Here is a 19,006-nt window from a genome sequence, read left to right on the forward strand (position 1 = left end):
TGGAGGGGGACAGAGGGGACGGCAGGGCAAGCTTCCCTCCCCCCCTCCTGTGATGCAGTAGTGCGGGGTAGTGGGTAGCAGCACTCTGTCCCTGCCCGCCCCCTCCCCCTATCATTCTTAATGGGCAATCCACCAGTTCTATTATAAATGCCTTTGCTTTCACAACTTTAGTTAGAGTTCCATCTTTTTATGTCATTGTAACATTTGGCTTCACAGATAAAAATTCAATGTTCAGCAAAATAGCAAATGTATACAGTGGTCTGCTTAACCTAATTTTTCACTCTCCAAACTCATTCACACTCTAGACTTGTAAATGTAAGTATACACTAAACATTGTAGCAAATCCTGTTCCCTAGCCATTCAATCCACAGCTAGAAAATGTTGCTTACCCAAATCTACTCTAAACCTCTTCTCTATTCCAAGTAAAACTTTATCACCAGAAAGCAAAATATCTGACTTCAAAGTAAAATCTTTGCTTCTTCAGCACAGGTTATTGCCAAGCCAAGATCAGTCTCACTCAAGCTCTACTAAAAATGTGTGTCAAATCCACGGGGTCAATGCAGGATGAAATACTGCACAGCTTCTATGTGGCAGGCAATGATCAGATGTCCACACACTGCTAATGTATGCCCCAGTGTTTCCCATTTTTGCTCAAAGTGTCTTTCCTTTCCAAGAAGGTAGCAAGTAGCAATCAGACGACATAAGTGCATGACACTAACTGTTAGACATTCAATCTGAATTAATTTGAAATGTATCAAGTGCACTCATGGTGAAACAACATTTTGACATTGTGCTCAAGTGAAGCTGTAGAAGAGTAACCACAGAAGTTACATACACCATTGAATCATCTTTTATCTCCTGCCAAACATCTGTACTCTCAAAAGGCACAAAATACTCAATACAATTCCAGCTACTTCCCGAGATTATTTTACTGTAGCCTGTAAACAAAAAGGAAGACAAGAAGAAAAAAACCTGCCACCCCCTTCCCGACCTAAATCAAAAAAAAAAAAATCTATGAGACATATGGTCTTGCATAAAATCACTAGTGAATGGGAACATAATGCAATCTAAAATGAGTGAGAATATTATAATTATGGAGTGTCTAAGTAATGCCTTATTTGCAATCACCGAGGACAGCAAACAATAGATTACAAAACTGCACATGCTTATGGCAGTTTTTTTTCCTCCTCAGCTTGTAAAATGCCTTACTTATAAAATACTACAAAGGTCAAAAATAAAAATAAAAAAACAGTTAAAACATTAGGAAAAACACTGATAACAATTAGTCAGAAAAATCTAACTTAAGAAAAAAAAATCACCATTAAGGAAACACTAACTATAATTCAGAAGTTCATCCGAGCATTTCCTTTTGTTAAAATAGTTTACAGTAGCAGTTATATAATGTAACTGATAGCAGTTTAGTAATACCTGACAAGTCAAATTCAAATCATAAGGCACGCACACACGCATATACACACAAATTGGAACCTTGTCAGTTATGTTGCTAGCTGATCAAGCTCACTGTTCTCCTTGAGAATGTTATATGATTTGTAATATGTCAGAGGATGTCAAATTAAGGGCTGCACAAGACTGAAGGGTAAAGCAGAAAGCATTCTATTCCAGGCCATTGAGTCTCTTTAACAACTACATACAATAATTCCCAAAACTATCTACTCATAGTCTCAATCACGTGGAAAAACATAGCACAATGTTAGTTCTAAACCTTGCACCAAGTACAGCTAGAATATTAGACTATCCATGTGCATTAGAGAAGAAATTGATATATTCAGAATAATTTTTTTAATGATAACTTGTTGCTTCCCTCTCTCCAGTGTTCAAACATTTAATAGCTTGCTTCCTGGATGCCCACTACATAAACGAACCATATTTTCCTCCTACAGGAAATGTTCCAATTACAAAGGTTTGTAATTGGTAATCAGCCATTTCTTTAAGTTGATTTTGCTCTTGAAAAATGTTTCAGGACTATAGAACGTCAAGGCTATCCCTTCACTGGCATGGACTTCACTTTGCTGACCCTTTATAAAATCTGCACTTTTCACTCATCTGTAACCAAGGCAGATAATTTGGGTGTAGGGGGGAAGCAGGGAGGAAACCATTTAAATGTCCCTGGAGTCAGCAGATAAGCAGACCAGGGAGTGGCATTTCTACAGGGATGTGTTTGTTTATGTCACAAATGACAACTACCTTGAAAAAAAAAATCCTCCTTCTACTCGCTGTAATTGATGTTACTCACTTAACTAAACCATCATAACTGTACCAGTTAAATGCAAACAGTTTAAACATAAATGATTCTGTGCAGTCTAATGATATGCATCAAATGTAAGAGCTCCTGCAGATTTGCCTTTTATTTCAACCAACATTGTGCCAAACCATTTCAACTGAGTCACCTCTTTTGATACCTATCCCATTGGCTTGGCATGTCCCTCATTAACCAACTGATTCCAGGAAGTTTGGAAAGTTGACAACAGTGGAAATTCAGTAATAAATTAAATTCATTTACATGAGTTAAGCCACCAACACTCAATCACAAAAACAATTTAGATTGAAAAGGCTTTGCTTGACACAAGTTTCTAGATGTGTTGAAAGCAAATCTGGTCCAAATGTGGCTTGTAACCCAGATAAAGTGGTTGGAGCACTTTTGCATGTAGATCAGAGGGGTTTAACAAGCATTCTAGGGGTTAAACTTGTTCTTAGAAGGCTATGTTTCTCTACCCTACACCAGCTGGGAGTAGACCTAGGGTAGAGCAGACCTACTCCCAGCTCTGCCACTGACTTTAAGCCAGTCCTTTCATCTCTCCATACCTCTTGTTTCCTTTCCCATCCTTTGTTTATCCTGTCAATAAAGATCATAAGCTGTTTAGGCCCTGGTTCTCACCATGTTATTTTTTACAGTGCCAATAGTGTATATCACCTCTGATATCACTATAATCCATGAGTTAACTAAGAATTATTAAATAAACAAGATTTTAGACAACTGTTTTCCTTCAATGTCACCAGCCTAGAATTCACTAATCTGTATTATTATAACTTAATGGTAGAGAATATTTTTGAGGAAAGACTAGGAAGAGCATGGGTGGAAAAATGCATTCATTAGACATTCTTTGCTATTATTCATATGAAATTGAATTACACGCAGGGGTTTTATTGACTGATCTTTGCAGTCAGATCAGGCTTTATCCCCATAATGAATGAGGGTTTTACTGGGAAGAGCTTCTACAATTAAGCAGTAAGATTTTATAGCAGTGCCTGCTAATACCACTTTAGCTAAGAGTCTGTCAGCATGTCCATTATGAACCCAATTTTTAAAAGGACTATAACTTGCCTATAAAATTTTGCTCTAAAAAGAAGAAGTTGGCAAATAAGATCTCAGCCTGAGGAAGCATCTTATTAACATCTTTCAGTAATAGTAAGGATGCTTAAACAGATATATACAATATAATATTTAATCAGAACCTTGAAAAATTACCATAAAATGTTACCAGTCCAGGCACAAGAACTAGTCTTGTGTCTTTTACTGTAATTAAAAAATTTAAGAATGAACTAAGGACATTATACCAACCCATCAAAAAATGAACAGGCAAACAAATATTCATCCTGAATAAGCAAGTCTTTAACTTAACATTTTTATTCTTTATTATGTCCATCTTATGACCCTAATTAGTTCTTTTCAATTCTTGAGGTTTCCACCAATAAAACTGTTATGCCTTCTCTTCTCCAATTTATCATTTACCCAGGTTATCATTTTGCACTAAATTCTAATATAGCTAGTCACATAGGCTGGCTACTGACCAGCAAGCAGCCTAACTAACTGCAATGGGGTTACTCACAAAGTAAGATACTACCCAATCTGAATAGAATTACAAAAATCTTACCCACATTCTAACAGTCCATCTTTGATCAATCCCTCCAGCCCCCAATCATGTGTATTGCTCTTCACTAAAACTTCTTCTAATTTCTCAGTATCATTCTAGAAATGAGACATACACAACTAAATGTAACATAATATTCAAGGTTCAACAGCAGTAGAGATGTATATAGTGCTGTTAACCTCTTGATACCCCTGTATATGCTTGGTGATCCTAACTTTGCATATTTGTAGTTTATTTTTAACTGTGGTGTTAATTATGAATTTCTAGTCTATTTTTTGTGTTTTCAAAGAAAGTTACAACTTATTCCGAAGGAATTATTTTCCCCCTACTTAATAGATACAGTAAAGTAAAAACCTTGGAAGCTGCACACATTCAGATAAAAGTTATATAGTGTAACTGCCCCATTTGCAGGATTTGACAATCATATTACTTTTAAATGTGCATTTTCTCTCCTTTCTTGCATGAAAGGTCCAGAATGATACTACAGAGAAAACCGTAAAAAAAGACTACGTATAAAATAAACAAAAAAAAGAAAGAAAAAGATTTCCATCTCTGCTCTCACTCAGTTGTCATGTTCTTAGTTACTGTAACTAGCAAGAGAAGGTAAAACATTTTAGACAGAGGTGTTTTTATGCTGGTTTAAGTGCCTGGTATATATCAACTTCCTGTTATCTTATCTGATAAGTGTGTGGGGTTGTTTTAAACATGAAATATTTTCTCACTTCCTATATCATGCACTGTTAACCCATTTTAATATGAAAGCTGAGTGATGTTTATCTACAACTGACCACATACATTAAATGCAGTAATTAAAGAGGAATCCACATTTTAAAATAAATGGTACTTTTTAAAACACATGCAATTCCAATTCTAACCCTCTATTAAAGCCAGGCAAAGTTCACTGATCGCAACAAAACGATAGTTTTAATCTATACCCTAATGACAGAATTGTGAGCCTTTTCATTGGTTTTGTTTTCAAAACACTACACATTCAAGCTACATGCTTAACTGTACAAAATGTGCATAATGAAACATTACAGAAGAAGGCAAAATGCAAAATCTGAGCCTAATTTGGAACAGGGTTAGAGTGATGCAAAGTTTGGAATGCAGCTTTCCAGTCATATGAACTACAGAAAGCTCAAGGGACTACTAATCCACATACACCAAAGCAACATAGATTGTTGCCTTCTTGTTGGTCCCCTTCTCATCCAGGGTGAAAATGACTGCAAAGCAGTAAAGCAGTAGATTGGAATCTATGGACAACACACATGCTATGCAGAAGAAAAGAGGGATCCTTGCAGCAGTTAATGGTGTCAGCAAACCGGTTTGATGTGCAACTGTATATCTACGGTGGAGTCAACCAGAAAGGACATTTCCAAGAGTGCCTATTCCCCTGCTTGCTCCAAAAAACACGCTCACAAACTTCTCTATGGACACCAGAACTTGGGAGATGGATTCAAAGGGAAGCAGCATCTGGCTCCCAAGTCTGTGCTGTAATCTCTAGAGCCTGCTGTTGCTTCTCACTAGACTGCATCATCAAGCATGATTAATGCACAAACAGTGTTACAAGTTCCAGTTGTAAACAGAACAGGAAAGCTCACTTCCTCTTCAAGAACAAGCCTGATTCTTAGACTATGTCATGAAAAAGTTTTACTTGTCATTCAGATTTGATCAAGATCAGAGGTGCTCAATCTATACAGCCTGAGGACTGCGTCTGCCCCTTAAAGTGACTGGATCCAGCCTGTGGCATAGGGGGGGTGGGGAAATCAGTACCAAGCATATCACTTCCTCCCTGCCCTGCACCATGCCATTGATCTCCTCCACAGCCCTTCCTACTCTCTCCCTCTGACATTGGCAATCTCTATCTTCCTCTCCCTTCCATGTCCTATACCCCTGGGAAGTGGTGGTCCGTGACGCAGTCAGGTCCCAAGCTTCCAGCCTACTGCTCTTGAGCTCCACAGATAGATGGTTTTGAGACTCTAACTACTTTCCATTTTAATGGAAATGAGGAGCCCAGAAAAAACCTCCTCAAAAAGATCCCAGAATACGATGACTCTCTTTGAAAAGTGTTCTGCGCTCTTACTTCTCTGTATAGTCAGCCAGAGCTTAGCATTTCACAAGGGGTGCTCAGCAGCTTGCTAGACAGTCACTAGAACAGTGATTATTACTCTAGAACTAATTATTACTCTAAATTATATGACACAAAATGGCGTTTTATTAAAAGAAAACTCTTAATTTCACCTATGCACATTAAAAAAGCAGGATTCCATCTCTTCACACGGTGCCAAAATCTCACACTGTGAAAGAAATTAGATGCTCTAAAGCCCTTGTTTTTCTGACTGCCACTGTACTCATTCCGCTTGCTCATGAAGCCATGTTTCCACATAATTATCAGCCAGACTAAATCAGTAAACCATTCCTGATAGGATAACTAACTTGCCTTCAGCATTTTTCTTTTAAGCTACTAGACTTTCTGCTGAGAGATTTATTCATTCTGACAACTCTGTTCATTTAATACTTTGTAAAGTTGAATATTAATAGCGCCAGAAAAGCTAACAGAATTTTGTAAGAGTTATCACTGAACAGAAACATACAAAAATAAAATGCATTGTTTTCTTCAAATGAAACATATCAAAAGAAACTCAGCAGGGGCAAATATATATATGGCCACATCTTTACCAACCGTATAAAGAGTTCTGCTTGGGTAAGGAACATCTCCAAACTAAGTACGGACTACAGAATTTGGGTTATAATTTTTTCTATAAATTGGTCCCCAACTTCACTAAAATTCCTGACCATCATTCTCAGTAACTGCATGTGGGGATCATTTGATCTCAGCAGTATTCCTGCCCAGAGCAGGGAGGGGTTGGACCTGATCTTTCGAGGGCCCTTCAAGCCCTTAATTTCTGTGATTCTGTGCTAAAAATCTAATGGTATTCAAACAACTGTTAAGTCCTCAAACACCTGAGAACCAAGTAAGAGCTGAATGTTCTAAATTGTGCTTTAGTTTTCATTGATAAGTAAAAGTTTAAGAGAAGGCCATATAGATTTGCAACTCTCAACAAGTACAAAACCCATCAGGCAACAGACCTTATAGCAGAGAGAACTGCAGAGGCCAAAATAATCATAATCAGGTGTTCAAAAGTGTTCATTAACTAGTAGCTCTGATGAAAAACAACCTCACCCCCATTGAAGTGATTTTTTTAAAGTAAAAATATCTCAAAAAAACCTGTTCAACAATACTTCTAGAAAGAAAGTTCAACAATTATTTCTTTGGTATCATCATAGCCAACTCGAATTATTTTCACAGCAATACCCCAGATGTGTGTCATTAGATCATTTATTTTGAAATTTGGTCTTCTCTCTTTTTTCTGACTGCACATATTTTCAAGAGAGAGGAAGACAGGATGCCAACAGATCACGCAGCTTATATCTCAAAGCATTTGAAGCCTGGAAATTATTAGAGCCAATGTGGCACTTCAGGATTTTAAGGGGAAAAATTAAAACTCTAAAACCTTCTTGCCATCACCAAATCCCCAATCCTTTTTTTTTCTTTATTTACCTACAAAAACATAACTGAACTGGCTAAGATGGTGAACTCATTCAAATGAAGTGTTTCACAGTTGAAGTGAGCCACAAATAGCTACAGCCATCTCTTAATCTTTTATTTCTTGATGTAAGTATTTCACAGGGACTCAATAGCCTCAACACAAGTTTTTTTATGGAAAGAAATATGCAATAAGCTAAATCTTGAAATATTTGTTCACACTGCAGTCAGAATGAAAATCTACACAATTCAAGAGCTCGGTTACAGTTTAAAGGAGCAGTCAACCTGTTTAAGCTCCAGAATAGATCTTTCTTAAAAAGTAAAAAGATTTTCCTTAAAAACAGCAGGGGGGGTGGTGAGTTTCTTACAACACCAAACACTTTGGATCTTAACAGCAGTTTAGTACTGGCCTCCCTTAGGATATTTTGAAGAATCTGGCCCTGAAAAACTAAGGACTAAATTACTCTGGGTTTACATAAGGTGCTGGCGAAGACAGAGGACCCAGCAGGGGTTGAAAACTCTTGGGCAGAAAATGATGGCAAGAAAGCCAATCAAATGGGCTACCAGCAGCAAATGCAACCTCAAATAATTTTTTCTATTTGCTACAGAAATGTTGTGGGCATGGCTGCTAGGAGACGTGTTAATGATCTGTACATCCTAACTGCACCAACTGTAAGCTGAACTCCTAAGGGAAATCCAAAAAACCCTTATGCCTGTCTTTTTTTTTTTTTTTTAATTCCAGAGCTGAAGGAGAAAATGATGGAAGCACCCCTGTTGTCCCTCATGGCTGAACTCCTGGGGCACAGCAGCTTTTGCTGGAACAGAAAAATGTACACTGAGGCTCACTGCACCCAAAGCTCCAACTCGAACCACAGTTTTTACATGCTGGGATTCTTGGAAGCCCAACAATCTAAGCAATTAGGGCCAAATCTCACCTTAGCTCCAATGACTTCAAAGGGGCTATATGACATTACACCTGCAGAACAACTGGCCCCAAATGCTTTAAAAAATATATGCTACGGTACATGGAAAAAAGGCATTGTCCTAGGCTTTGCCACACAGTACTTACTATCTCTGAAGGAAAATAAATAAGGGGGCCTGCCTGAACATGGCAACTGGCTGTCTCGAGAACATACAAAGAGTCTTCTGAAATGAAAATATGTTAAACAGGGAGTAATTGCCATGGACAAAACCCAGCATTCAAGGAAAAAGAAGTGATAGGTTCATGATTTCATATTCATCCAGTTATAAGTGGAGCCCTTTGTTAAAAAAAATAAAAGGGGGCAGGGTGGAAATAAATAGAAGTGGGATCTATCTTGGGAATAGGATTTCATTCTGCAGTGTATTTATAACCTTACATTTGACATTCAATTTGTACTGCTTTTCCTTCATGAATATAACAGCTGCATTAAACAGCATATGGAGCTTAAAGCATTTACAGCAGCGGTATTCTAACAATTATCCCAAACACATAACATTTACTCCAAATCAAACAAGTAAATTGGTTCCATAGATATGAAAATGTCTACTTGACAGAAGCAGCTAAAATATACAGCCAAATTTCTCATCATATCCAAGCATGAAGTTTCTCCTGCTTTTATCCTTCTACATCCCTTTAAAAAAAGTCACTAGTCACTTAGGGGATGCTTTGGTGCAACATTCAAGTGCAAGAGCAACAGAGGGAACTCAAAGACTGGGTATTTAGAGAGTGAGAACAAGGGGCAAGAACAGAAACTCAGTGAGCCTTCCTAAATACTCCCCTACATATTTCTGTACTCAGTGATGGTTAGTACCATAATTTATTAAATCAGATGTTTCAAGCCATCTCTTTTCACACTTTTCTGAAAAACTGTGCCAGTTTACCAGACCAAAACCATACCTTTAAAAGTCAATCTCTACCCCATCTCCTTGAATTATGTGTATTCCCTTGCACTTGGACTTTACTAACTCCATTCTGAGTCACAGCATATATAATTCAATGAATAGCAGGCCACAGAAATGTATAGAAAGGTACTGCTAAGGTAAGAAGATAAGCGCATTATATGGATACCACTGACCTAGGTACAAATTATGCCCAATAAATAAGAGCTGAAGGCTCTCTGTTGTCCCCATCCCCCTCACCCCCCCAAACAAAAACAAACACCAAAAAAAAAACCCACATACTCCTTTTTGGGAGGGGGACTGGAAGTGGTTTAGGAGGCTCTCAGCTCATTACTGAATACTCACAGAATTAATTATTCCTTTCAGTGCTTGGAATCCTCCGGTCACAGGGAAGACCTGATCTTTTGTATCAGCAATTTTTTCAAGCTTCAGGGAAAAAGAAACACAAATAATCTGGCACACCAAACTTGTTATGTGCTGCCTGTCAGCCTTAGTGTCAAAATTCTGTCTTAAAAAGAAAGAGTTAGCAAAATAATAAAACTCTAGAATCCTGCAACACCCTTGCCCTTAGCTTTCCTGTCTGCTTCATATTTCATTAAAGAAGCCTTTCTCCAAATCCTTACTATAAGCTCCTTTATGTACACTTTCCCATTTAAAGAACAACTCTCTTACTTCATTTACATATAATCCCTGGTACTAATTTTGTTAATGATTAGAACACAGCTTACATGAGCACAGCACCTAAAGATTAACTTTCAGTTGATGGCAGACAATAGCCCTTCTTTTGTTTTCTATTACAAAGACCATTGTCCCTTCTCAATTCAAAGATTATCTATAACGACTACTGCAATCTGTGGTCTATGCTGGTTAACATTTTAATAGAAACTTTACCTATATCCTCAGGGTGAGGCAGCTACCAATAAGTGAAATTAATTTCTGATAGCTCTTTTCTCATAATAAAAAAGTGACACCCAGTCATCATTTCTATGTAATGTACATATGTATGAGTATTTGCTTCCTATTCTAGAAATGTTGCACAGTCCCAAAAATAAATTAAATACAAATGACAGCAGCCTTATAAAAAGTTGTAATAAGGCTCTGATAAGTAATAAAGACAACAGTGCAATTACCTGGTCTTGTCTAAAATCAAGGACTCCAACACAGTAAACTCTAGCTCCCAAGTTTCTGGCCTTATTTGCCTGTCCCAGGAAAGAATGGAGAAGATAATATATTATTCATAATATGCACATGAATACACAAAAAACCTGAGCTGATTGTAACAAGCAGCTTCTGTTTGGAACTCACCTCTTTTTCTGCATACAAGGGGATCTGACCTTCCAATTTACCATCTGTCAGTGCAATTATTGTACTAGCAGACTTTGAGCCCCCCATTTGTTCAATTTGGATATTAGCCTGAAAATGAAGAATAAAGATGCAAGTTACAATCATTTCTGAATCTATCAACAAGATGTTTCTGATAAATAAATTCAGAAGTCTCACATAATCCAAAAAGCACAAAATAATCAAATCCCTCTCTAAAACCTCCTTCTTCAAGCAATGGCCTCACCACAGCTACCCTCTCATTACTAATACGGAATCCTTTCATTAGCTTTAATGGGAGTTAAATCAGGGCACTAGATTGTAATGAATATAGGCCACTGGAGGCCAACCTTTATGGCAGGCATGCCACAAAATAGCCCTGCTCTCTCTCCAAGTACCACTCCAATCCCTCTGCCCTGCCAATCTGCTGCTCTGCTTTCTGCCTTATGTGCCACACTGTGCTGCTTGCCTCCTTCCTGATATGCCACTTGTAGTACATGTGCTACAGGTTAGCCACCCCTAATTTAGGCTAAGGAGTATGGCCAACATTTTGAATTCTCCAAACACAGACGCCTTTACAGGGGCAGAGTATTCTGAAGACAGATACTGGGAGCATCTACATGCAGGGTGTGAATTACGAGGGAGTTTGGAGGGTCTACAATTTTATTCAGGCATCGTAATGGGCATCCCAATTTTATTTTTTTTCCCAGAGCCCCGCCCCCCAAGAGTCAAAGTGTAATTCAAACCTTGGCTACATGAGATGTTTTAGCTCCACAGTAAAATTTCACCATGTACATACGTGGCCCTAGTAAGCCACAGTAAACTAATTAACTCTGCTGTAGGTTAGTACTTATAAAACACAAGTACTATCCTAAGGCAGAGCTATTCAGCACGCAGCAACATGTATAGACACTGACAGGTCTGGCTCGGGCACGAGTCTGCCAGCTAGCCCCACACTGAAGTGCACTCATGCCCCAGCCAGTCCCTCTGCAACACATTGAGCCAGGTCAGAGCAGCCCCTAGCTGGCAGGCTGACCACCCCCTCCAGGATCCCCTGCCAGCCAGGGCTGCTCCAATCCAGCACAACGTGCTGCAGTCCCAGGTACACATGTAAACACAGTGCCCAGGAGCAATACCGCACCAGAGTTTATTGCAGTATTGCACATGTGCACCCACTGTGTACTTTTTCTGAAAATCATGCCCTTTAAAGAGGCCTCAAGGTCAGCACTGGCACCCCCAAACCATCAAAACTCATTAGTCAGTTCCCAAAAGATGAGTTTGACTTACAAAATCATGAGCGGAAATAATACAAATAACTAGTTATTCTTTTTATTTGCCTTCTAGTTCATCAACTTGTAGGTTTATACTCTGATCACATTTTCAAACTTTTCTCCACAAGCATGAGAACCAGAAATCCGTGTTTTTGTTTCTGTTTTATTTAAAGGAAGCTAAGATTTTCATTTATTCCCTAGTGTAAGGCTTTAAGTAAAATATCAAATATTATTAAACTCATACTAAAATAGCAAGAATTAGTGATACTGCTTCTGGACACCCAAAATTAAGGTAAACAAAATCATTCACCAATCCTGAAAACTTTGGCCTGTGAGTTGTTTTTGTGCTTGTAAGCCAACATATAGATTTATGATGCTCTATTAATATTTTGTAGTACTAACAACAACACTACAAAATATTATGTATATACATACTTAGTTAAGTGTTCTCCTGCATTTATTACTCCTTCCACAGGGAAAAACAAGAGGTCCGTGCATGAGGCCACAGAAATAATAGAAAAGAATCTCCATAAAGCACATCACATGGGATTGCTGATCTCCTACATATGACTTTTTCATACCTAGGCAATCTTTGCCTGAGTAAAAAAAAAAATCACTCTATTTAGATCTTAAAAACTGTTGGATGTGAAAACTAGTTACACAAAATGCAATTAAACTGTATTTAAAGCATGTTGCCTTGTTTTTCTTTCAATGAAGCTGTATGGCCACAAGACCTTTACTGCAACTGTATTGAGAGCATTAAAACTTACTTCTTTTAATCCTTCATGTATGTATGTATCACCTGCTGGCTTCACCTTACTTAAAGCCTCAAGGCCTTCTGTGATTTTGTTTCTGGGGACAGTTAGAAAACAAGATAAATGTTTCAATAATAAACTAAACTTAAAAAAAAAAAATCACTCCAATAATTAAATGTTTTGCTGTTTTTGTCATTAAATGGTTCTCTCATGACCATAAAATTAAAACATGAAAAAATAAATCATTTTCATTCACGTACACTCTGCATATAGATCAATTTAAAACCACAGTGCAAGCTGTACTGTAGGTATACAACAACAGTCATTCCTAAGTAACACAATATGCACTGATGATGACTTAGAAAGGGTCAAATCCAAACAAAATGTTTCAGATGGAACTTCTATTGCAAGCAAATGGCCAGGTACCAACACAGTCCCTTGGAAGTTATGTCGTAAGTTAACTTGCTTGCTTTAAGGTAACTCAGCTTCCAAGAATACCTAAATTGAAAAAAACTGATCCATTGAAACCACATATAATCTCTATAAGAAGAGTCACTGAATTATTTACTTTTATACGTAATTAACTGAGACAGAAGCTGGAAGCCATTAAGAGGATGTTACAATGATTAAGTCTTGCTTTCAGAAAAAATTAAAAGTTGATTTTTTTCAGAATGTGCAAGACGGCTTTGTACTTAAGGAAATGAACTGGGATATAAGAGATCTGAGATCAATTTTTTTGGCTCTCCCACAGATTTTGTGTGTGACTTTTGGCAGGTCATTTTACCTCTATGAAGTGGCTTATTTTTAAACTGTTTCTCTATTTTATAGAAGTGCTATAAGATAAATCTATGAATAATTATGAGACACTCAGTTGTTATGATAAGAGGGAAAGAGACAGGGGTAAGAGAAGTATTGTCACAGCAATCTGTAATACCAAAATAAAAATAATATTAAAGAGGGACAAATCCTGAGGTTCCTAGCATTTGCTTCGTATTTAGCCTCTGCTAAAACACATTCATTCAAACCAAGTAAGAAAATAAAATTTGGCCCAGAATATATAGCATGACAAGGAAAGTCTGTGAAGGTACAAATAAAAAAGTATTTTCAGATTGCATCACACCCTTTCTTGGGGCTAACAAAGAAAGAAAGAATGCATATGCCCCTTTGCCTGAATACCACCCACAAGTCATTTGTTCAACTGATTAGTTTCTCTGTGTTTGGATGTGTTATTCCATGAATGCAATACATAGATGTAATTTTCAATTTGCAATAAGCAATGGATATCCATGCCGACAGTTAGAATTGCAAAGGAAGAATTTCTTTGTTAAATAAATGGTAGAGAACAAGTTACGTAAGATAATACAATCTGTTTGATCCAAATATTTTACATTCAGCATCTATAGAAACAACTTGAAACTGATTATGTACAAATGCAGATTATAAACCACATACTTAGTGCTTGCCAGAAATGAGTGGCAGCATGTCCACAGGCATTAATGTTCTGCTGCCAAGAAACAAACAGCAACTGAAGTCCCAGTTTTACAAAACAGATTTCATTTTGCAAAAAATAGCTCTTGTACAATCAGTTCAGTTCTATTTATCCAGAATGTCTTATGACCAGGCCCCATAGAAATCTCTGGCATCACTTCTCTGCAATGGCTCCTGGTGAAATCTTTGGCAACCAAAACTGTAGTTTCTGCAGCAGCAGGGATGGGTCACTATCCATCTTTCAGCATGCCAGCAGCCATAGGCTAGTCCTCTCAGAACCCCTCCCAACTATCCACGGCTCTGGTAATCCCCCAAGTTCAGAGGAGTGTATCTAGTCACAAGACTGTAAACTCTTTAGGGCATGACTGCTTTTTGATGCATTTGACCTGTACATAATGAGGCCGCAACCTCTGGGTGGCATGCTTACGTACTACTACAGTATAAATAAATAATCACTATAATAATAAATCCTGGAACTCTGTAGGTTTTGCTTGTGATTTAAGTCAGATGGGGGGCGGGGGGGAGAACCCATCAGTAACTTGCAGCCTGCCTGTGTTTGGGCTGAATGATTACAAATATAATATCTCTTCTCAATTCAACATATGTGCTACATCACACCTCTGTCTTTTAGAAAAGGCACATTTCATCTATAATAGCTACCCTGTCTGTTCTTCCTTTTTAGTTTAATAAATATTCCAGATATTCTTCCACAAGCAGAGGCAGGTAAATAGAACCAAACTAACAAGTCCTGCTTCAGTCTCTTCTAACCTTGTTTATCCATGAGATTAGACCAAAGACTATAGGTGAAATACCACCCTTACTGAAGTCAAAAGGAGTTTGACATTAAAATATTTCATAAGACCAAGATTTTACCCCATTTTTTTGTCCTCTCTGGGCCCTTATATGTCTTATCCATTCACAATGAATGTAGTACCTACTTCAGAAGTATATCCACTTATTTCAAAGGGGTTACTCTCAGAGAAAGGGGTTATTACTGGTTCAAGTACTATGGAAGGCAAGTGGAACTGCAGACAAATATGGTTTCCTACGTGGAACAAACCCTGCATTACCCCCATGTACCTCCCCTACCCTCTTTGGAGTTGCATAGTATAAGAATAAAGTCAGAATTAAGACCAGACTATACAACAAAACAGTATCAGAAAGTAATGCAGGCTGTGATGACAAAGAAGGACCTCAGCTAAAATAAATTATAATGTATCAGCATCAGGTATTGACTGAGCATACACAGGAATCAGGATTTCCCCCTTTTCTTAGTCAGCTATGACAGCATAGCTATGACACCTAGAACAGCTATGCAATTTTTAATATGTTCATGTACTAAACTAGTATATGAATGCCATTTATCACCATAAGCCTGGTCAGAGATGGATATACAAATTTTCCCAGTGTTAACTCTGTCTGTTCAGTTTAAATACTCTCAGCAAGCTTAAATGCCCTCACATAGGCCACCAATGCTGTTTGCAATATTGGGGCACTTTTAAAATCCCCTTAAAAGAAGGTTAATTGACATGGAGCTAAAAGCAGTGTCGGTAGGCACATGATCTGACAACTCCTAAAGTTATTAGCATGATAGCAATGGGGTAATTTATTTTTAAAAAGCTGTAGGCAGCCTTCTCTTTTGGGATGCAACCCCATCTAACAGCTACGCAAGACAATGGAAAGAGCTGTACTAATATGAAAAGAAACTATATCAGTCATTTCTGTATTCAATGCCTGTAATTAAAGGCATATAAGCATAGGTCATTTCAATTTTCCCAAGGCCCTGCTTTCCTGAAATCCTGAGCACTGTTGCATGTATGTGTATATATCCTTCATGGTAGGTGTATTGTGAATGAAGAGAAAAAGGCATAATCTTCAAGAAAATAGTCTCGGAGGATTAAAAACTGAATGGATTTGGTACAAGTTTTCCTACATTGCTGCCTGATATTCCAAAGAGCAGAGCAAATGGCACAGAGAAAGGAATTTCCTTTGCATTAAAATGGGGAAAAACCGTATGTCAGACGCACAGAGATGAGGGAAGAAAATCCACCTGATTCTGAATAAGAGTATATTTAAAAAAATGAAGTGAAGTAACTGTTGAACACCAGTTCCTTCTAGTGAAAAAATATTTATCCTCATAAATCAGTGCAGCTGAAGTCAGGGTTGGCTGCAACTGTCGCAAAAACATTAAGTCACAGAAGTTCAGCTAGACAGAGAATGGGTCTAACTTGTGAATCCAAATTTTTATAAAAAGCTGTGAAACTTTTAATACTGGCATTCATAGTTCTTTGGACCAAGTTACAATTTTGCACTTACTTTCCACCCACTCAGTATCTACTGAAATCTTGGCATCATTTCTCAGTATAGTTTTGAGTACAGCAAGGCCAGGAACAGGCCTCTGGAAGTAGATTCTGATTGCCAATGACCTTGGCTTATTGATGTGGGAAAAATATGTGGGATTTTTAGATGATAATATTGCTATCACCCAAGAAATGTATTAAGAGGTCCATGCATAGTTGGTGGGAAAAATATAATTGTGCCATTTGATTAAAAAGGGGGGGAGATTTTTTTTTATCCAACTTCACACGTTACTTAATATTAGTGAGGCACATGTACAGTACCTCCTAAACAGGGAACTCTCTTTCAACATGTAATTTTTCATACTTCTTTCTGCTAGCAGAGAGGACAAATTCATATCCATACTAGATCTCCTTAACTGGTAAGTTTTAGGTGAAGTGATAACAAACCATCTAATCCAAATGTTTGTCTAACTTGCTCTTAAAAACTTTCAATAATGAAGACTCCACAAGCTCTCTAGGTAGCCAGTTCCAATGCTTAGCCACCCTCATAGTGAACAAACTCTTCTTAATAGATAACTTAAATATCCCTTGTTGCAGCTTAAGACCATTAATCCTTGTCCCATCTTCAGTGCCACAGGATCTATCAGCATCCTCTTTAAAAGCACCCTTTATATATTTATACACCCTTCAGATATTTACACCCTTTAAGTATTTATGGTATGCATGTATAAAACATGATTATTAAAAGTGACCTATTTTAGACTGGACAGCTACAAGAAAACGTATACTATAATAGATAAAAGAACATGCAATGACCATGACCCTGATCCTGGAGTCCACTCTCAAACAAAATACTCATTAACTTCTGATAGGAATTCTGTTTGATGTCAGCAGGATTAGACATTACACTTTTATAGTCATGGGTAACAAGTCAAATTTGGCAGAAGCAAGGACACAAAAAACCCACCTATTTGCCAGCATGTAACCAGCCAAAGAAGTACACAATAAATCTTAAATGTTACATGGTCAGCAAAAACACACCTTTTCCAAGCAACACCAAGTACTTTTTCAAGTACTTATACTTGCTATTAGGTTTTAATAAAACTTTTTCTTCAAACTGAGATCATGATTGAGCCTGAAATCCTGACAAAAAAAACCTCACTTATCGGATCACCCCAAATTTGCCAATCAAATTCTAAAACTACAGAGGAATCATTTTTACTAGGTGCACAAGCAGCCCACTCTTTTTGAGAAAAGTTATACTGTGCATTAAAGCCACTTACACACCTGTGGTGGAGAGGCTGCTCCAATGCACTGGAAATCCAGCGTGTCAGAGAATGCTCAATTAATCGAGGCTGGTGGAACACATAAATTGATGTGCTCTGGCAGCTTTGCGTGTCATGTGTATCAAAGGCACAGCACACATCCATGCTGAGAAAATGGCAGCGATGTGCTTTGAACTAAAGCGCACAAAAACTTTTTTAGTTCAAAGCACACCACTGCCATTTTCTCAGAACAGAGATGCGCTGCACTGCTGATACACATGACACACGGGTGCTGTGCCAAAAGCACATGTAAAAAAGCTCTATGGTACCATCACTTTAAGGTTAGGTATTTAGCTCTAGAATGTGTTCACATGTGTCAATATAGCTGTGATATGCTGAAAAAGACAGTATGAACTCTATCAAACAAGCAGTAAGAATGTCAACCTTTCCAAGCATAGCAAAACCTGACTAACTTGAACTGATGGCCACAAACTAATTGCCATTTCCTAAAATTTGTGAATAAGCAAGTAATCAAACAAACTCAAACAAATCAATGAGATCACATCATAAAATGGTGCTGTTTTCATTAAAACCCTTCCTTTAGCATGGGCTGAGTAACCTTTTCTACTGGAACTTGCAAAAGTTGCAAATCCTAAACTGCTCATAGCTGTGAGCCCCTTTAATAAATATTTAGAATCATGGTTGTTCAAAGCATGTGTGTACAAAGCATCTTAGCCACAACCATCTATACTTAGTCATGTATATATGGTTACTGTTACTACTATCCACCTTCTTCGTCCTCTTTAGCAATCCCCAGTGAATCACAAAAAGGGTAATTTCCTTTCCACTATTGCATTCACTACTGCATCAGGAAATATTTTGTGACAAAAACGAAACAGAAAGGAACTCAACAATACATGTGTTCCTCCTGTTTTGTGAACAGATTTTCATGAAGAGACAGTATTTTATTTAACTCCACATGATGTAAAAAAGTATTACACAGACTCATGGCTGTGGTGCCAATATTCCAGCTATCCAAACAGAGTGAATTTTACAAATTGTGACCCTTGGTGTCCAATAAGAAACAGGCTACTGAAGACACTGAAAGCCCAACAAAATCATGAGAAAGACTTTAATAGGTGCTGTGGCAGAAAGCCACCTTGGTTTCTCCCCAAAAATCTCTGCCCTGTGACACTGTGACTAAAATCTCTGAGCTGCAACCATTTGATTAGGGTGGGCCCTGCACACAGGGGACAGCACCTTCAGCCTGTCTATTTGGGTAACTTGAG

General features: G+C 37.8%; 1 protein-coding gene across 2 annotated transcripts in view; it reads right to left on the reverse strand.

Annotated features, from left to right (window-relative positions):
* The window catches only part of ANTXR2 (anthrax toxin receptor 2), a 182,290-nt gene that overhangs the window by 157,059 nt on the left and 6,225 nt on the right, over nt 1-19,006 (reverse strand). For both annotated transcript variants that reach the window (XM_019534309.1, XM_019534308.1), the window contains exons 3-6: nt 12,680-12,761; nt 10,624-10,731; nt 10,449-10,517; nt 9,664-9,744 (exon numbers count right to left, since the gene is read on the reverse strand). In XM_019534309.1, the coding sequence (XP_019389854.1) occupies nt 9,664-9,744; nt 10,449-10,517; nt 10,624-10,731; nt 12,680-12,761 (340 nt within the window). The remainder of the gene's footprint in view (nt 1-9,663; nt 9,745-10,448; nt 10,518-10,623; nt 10,732-12,679; nt 12,762-19,006) is intronic.

The sequence above is a fragment of the Crocodylus porosus genome, unplaced genomic scaffold (genome assembly GCF_001723895.1).
Source record: "Crocodylus porosus isolate Cpor-Errol unplaced genomic scaffold, CroPor_comp1, whole genome shotgun sequence".
Taxonomy (NCBI): Eukaryota; Metazoa; Chordata; order Crocodylia; family Crocodylidae; genus Crocodylus; species Crocodylus porosus.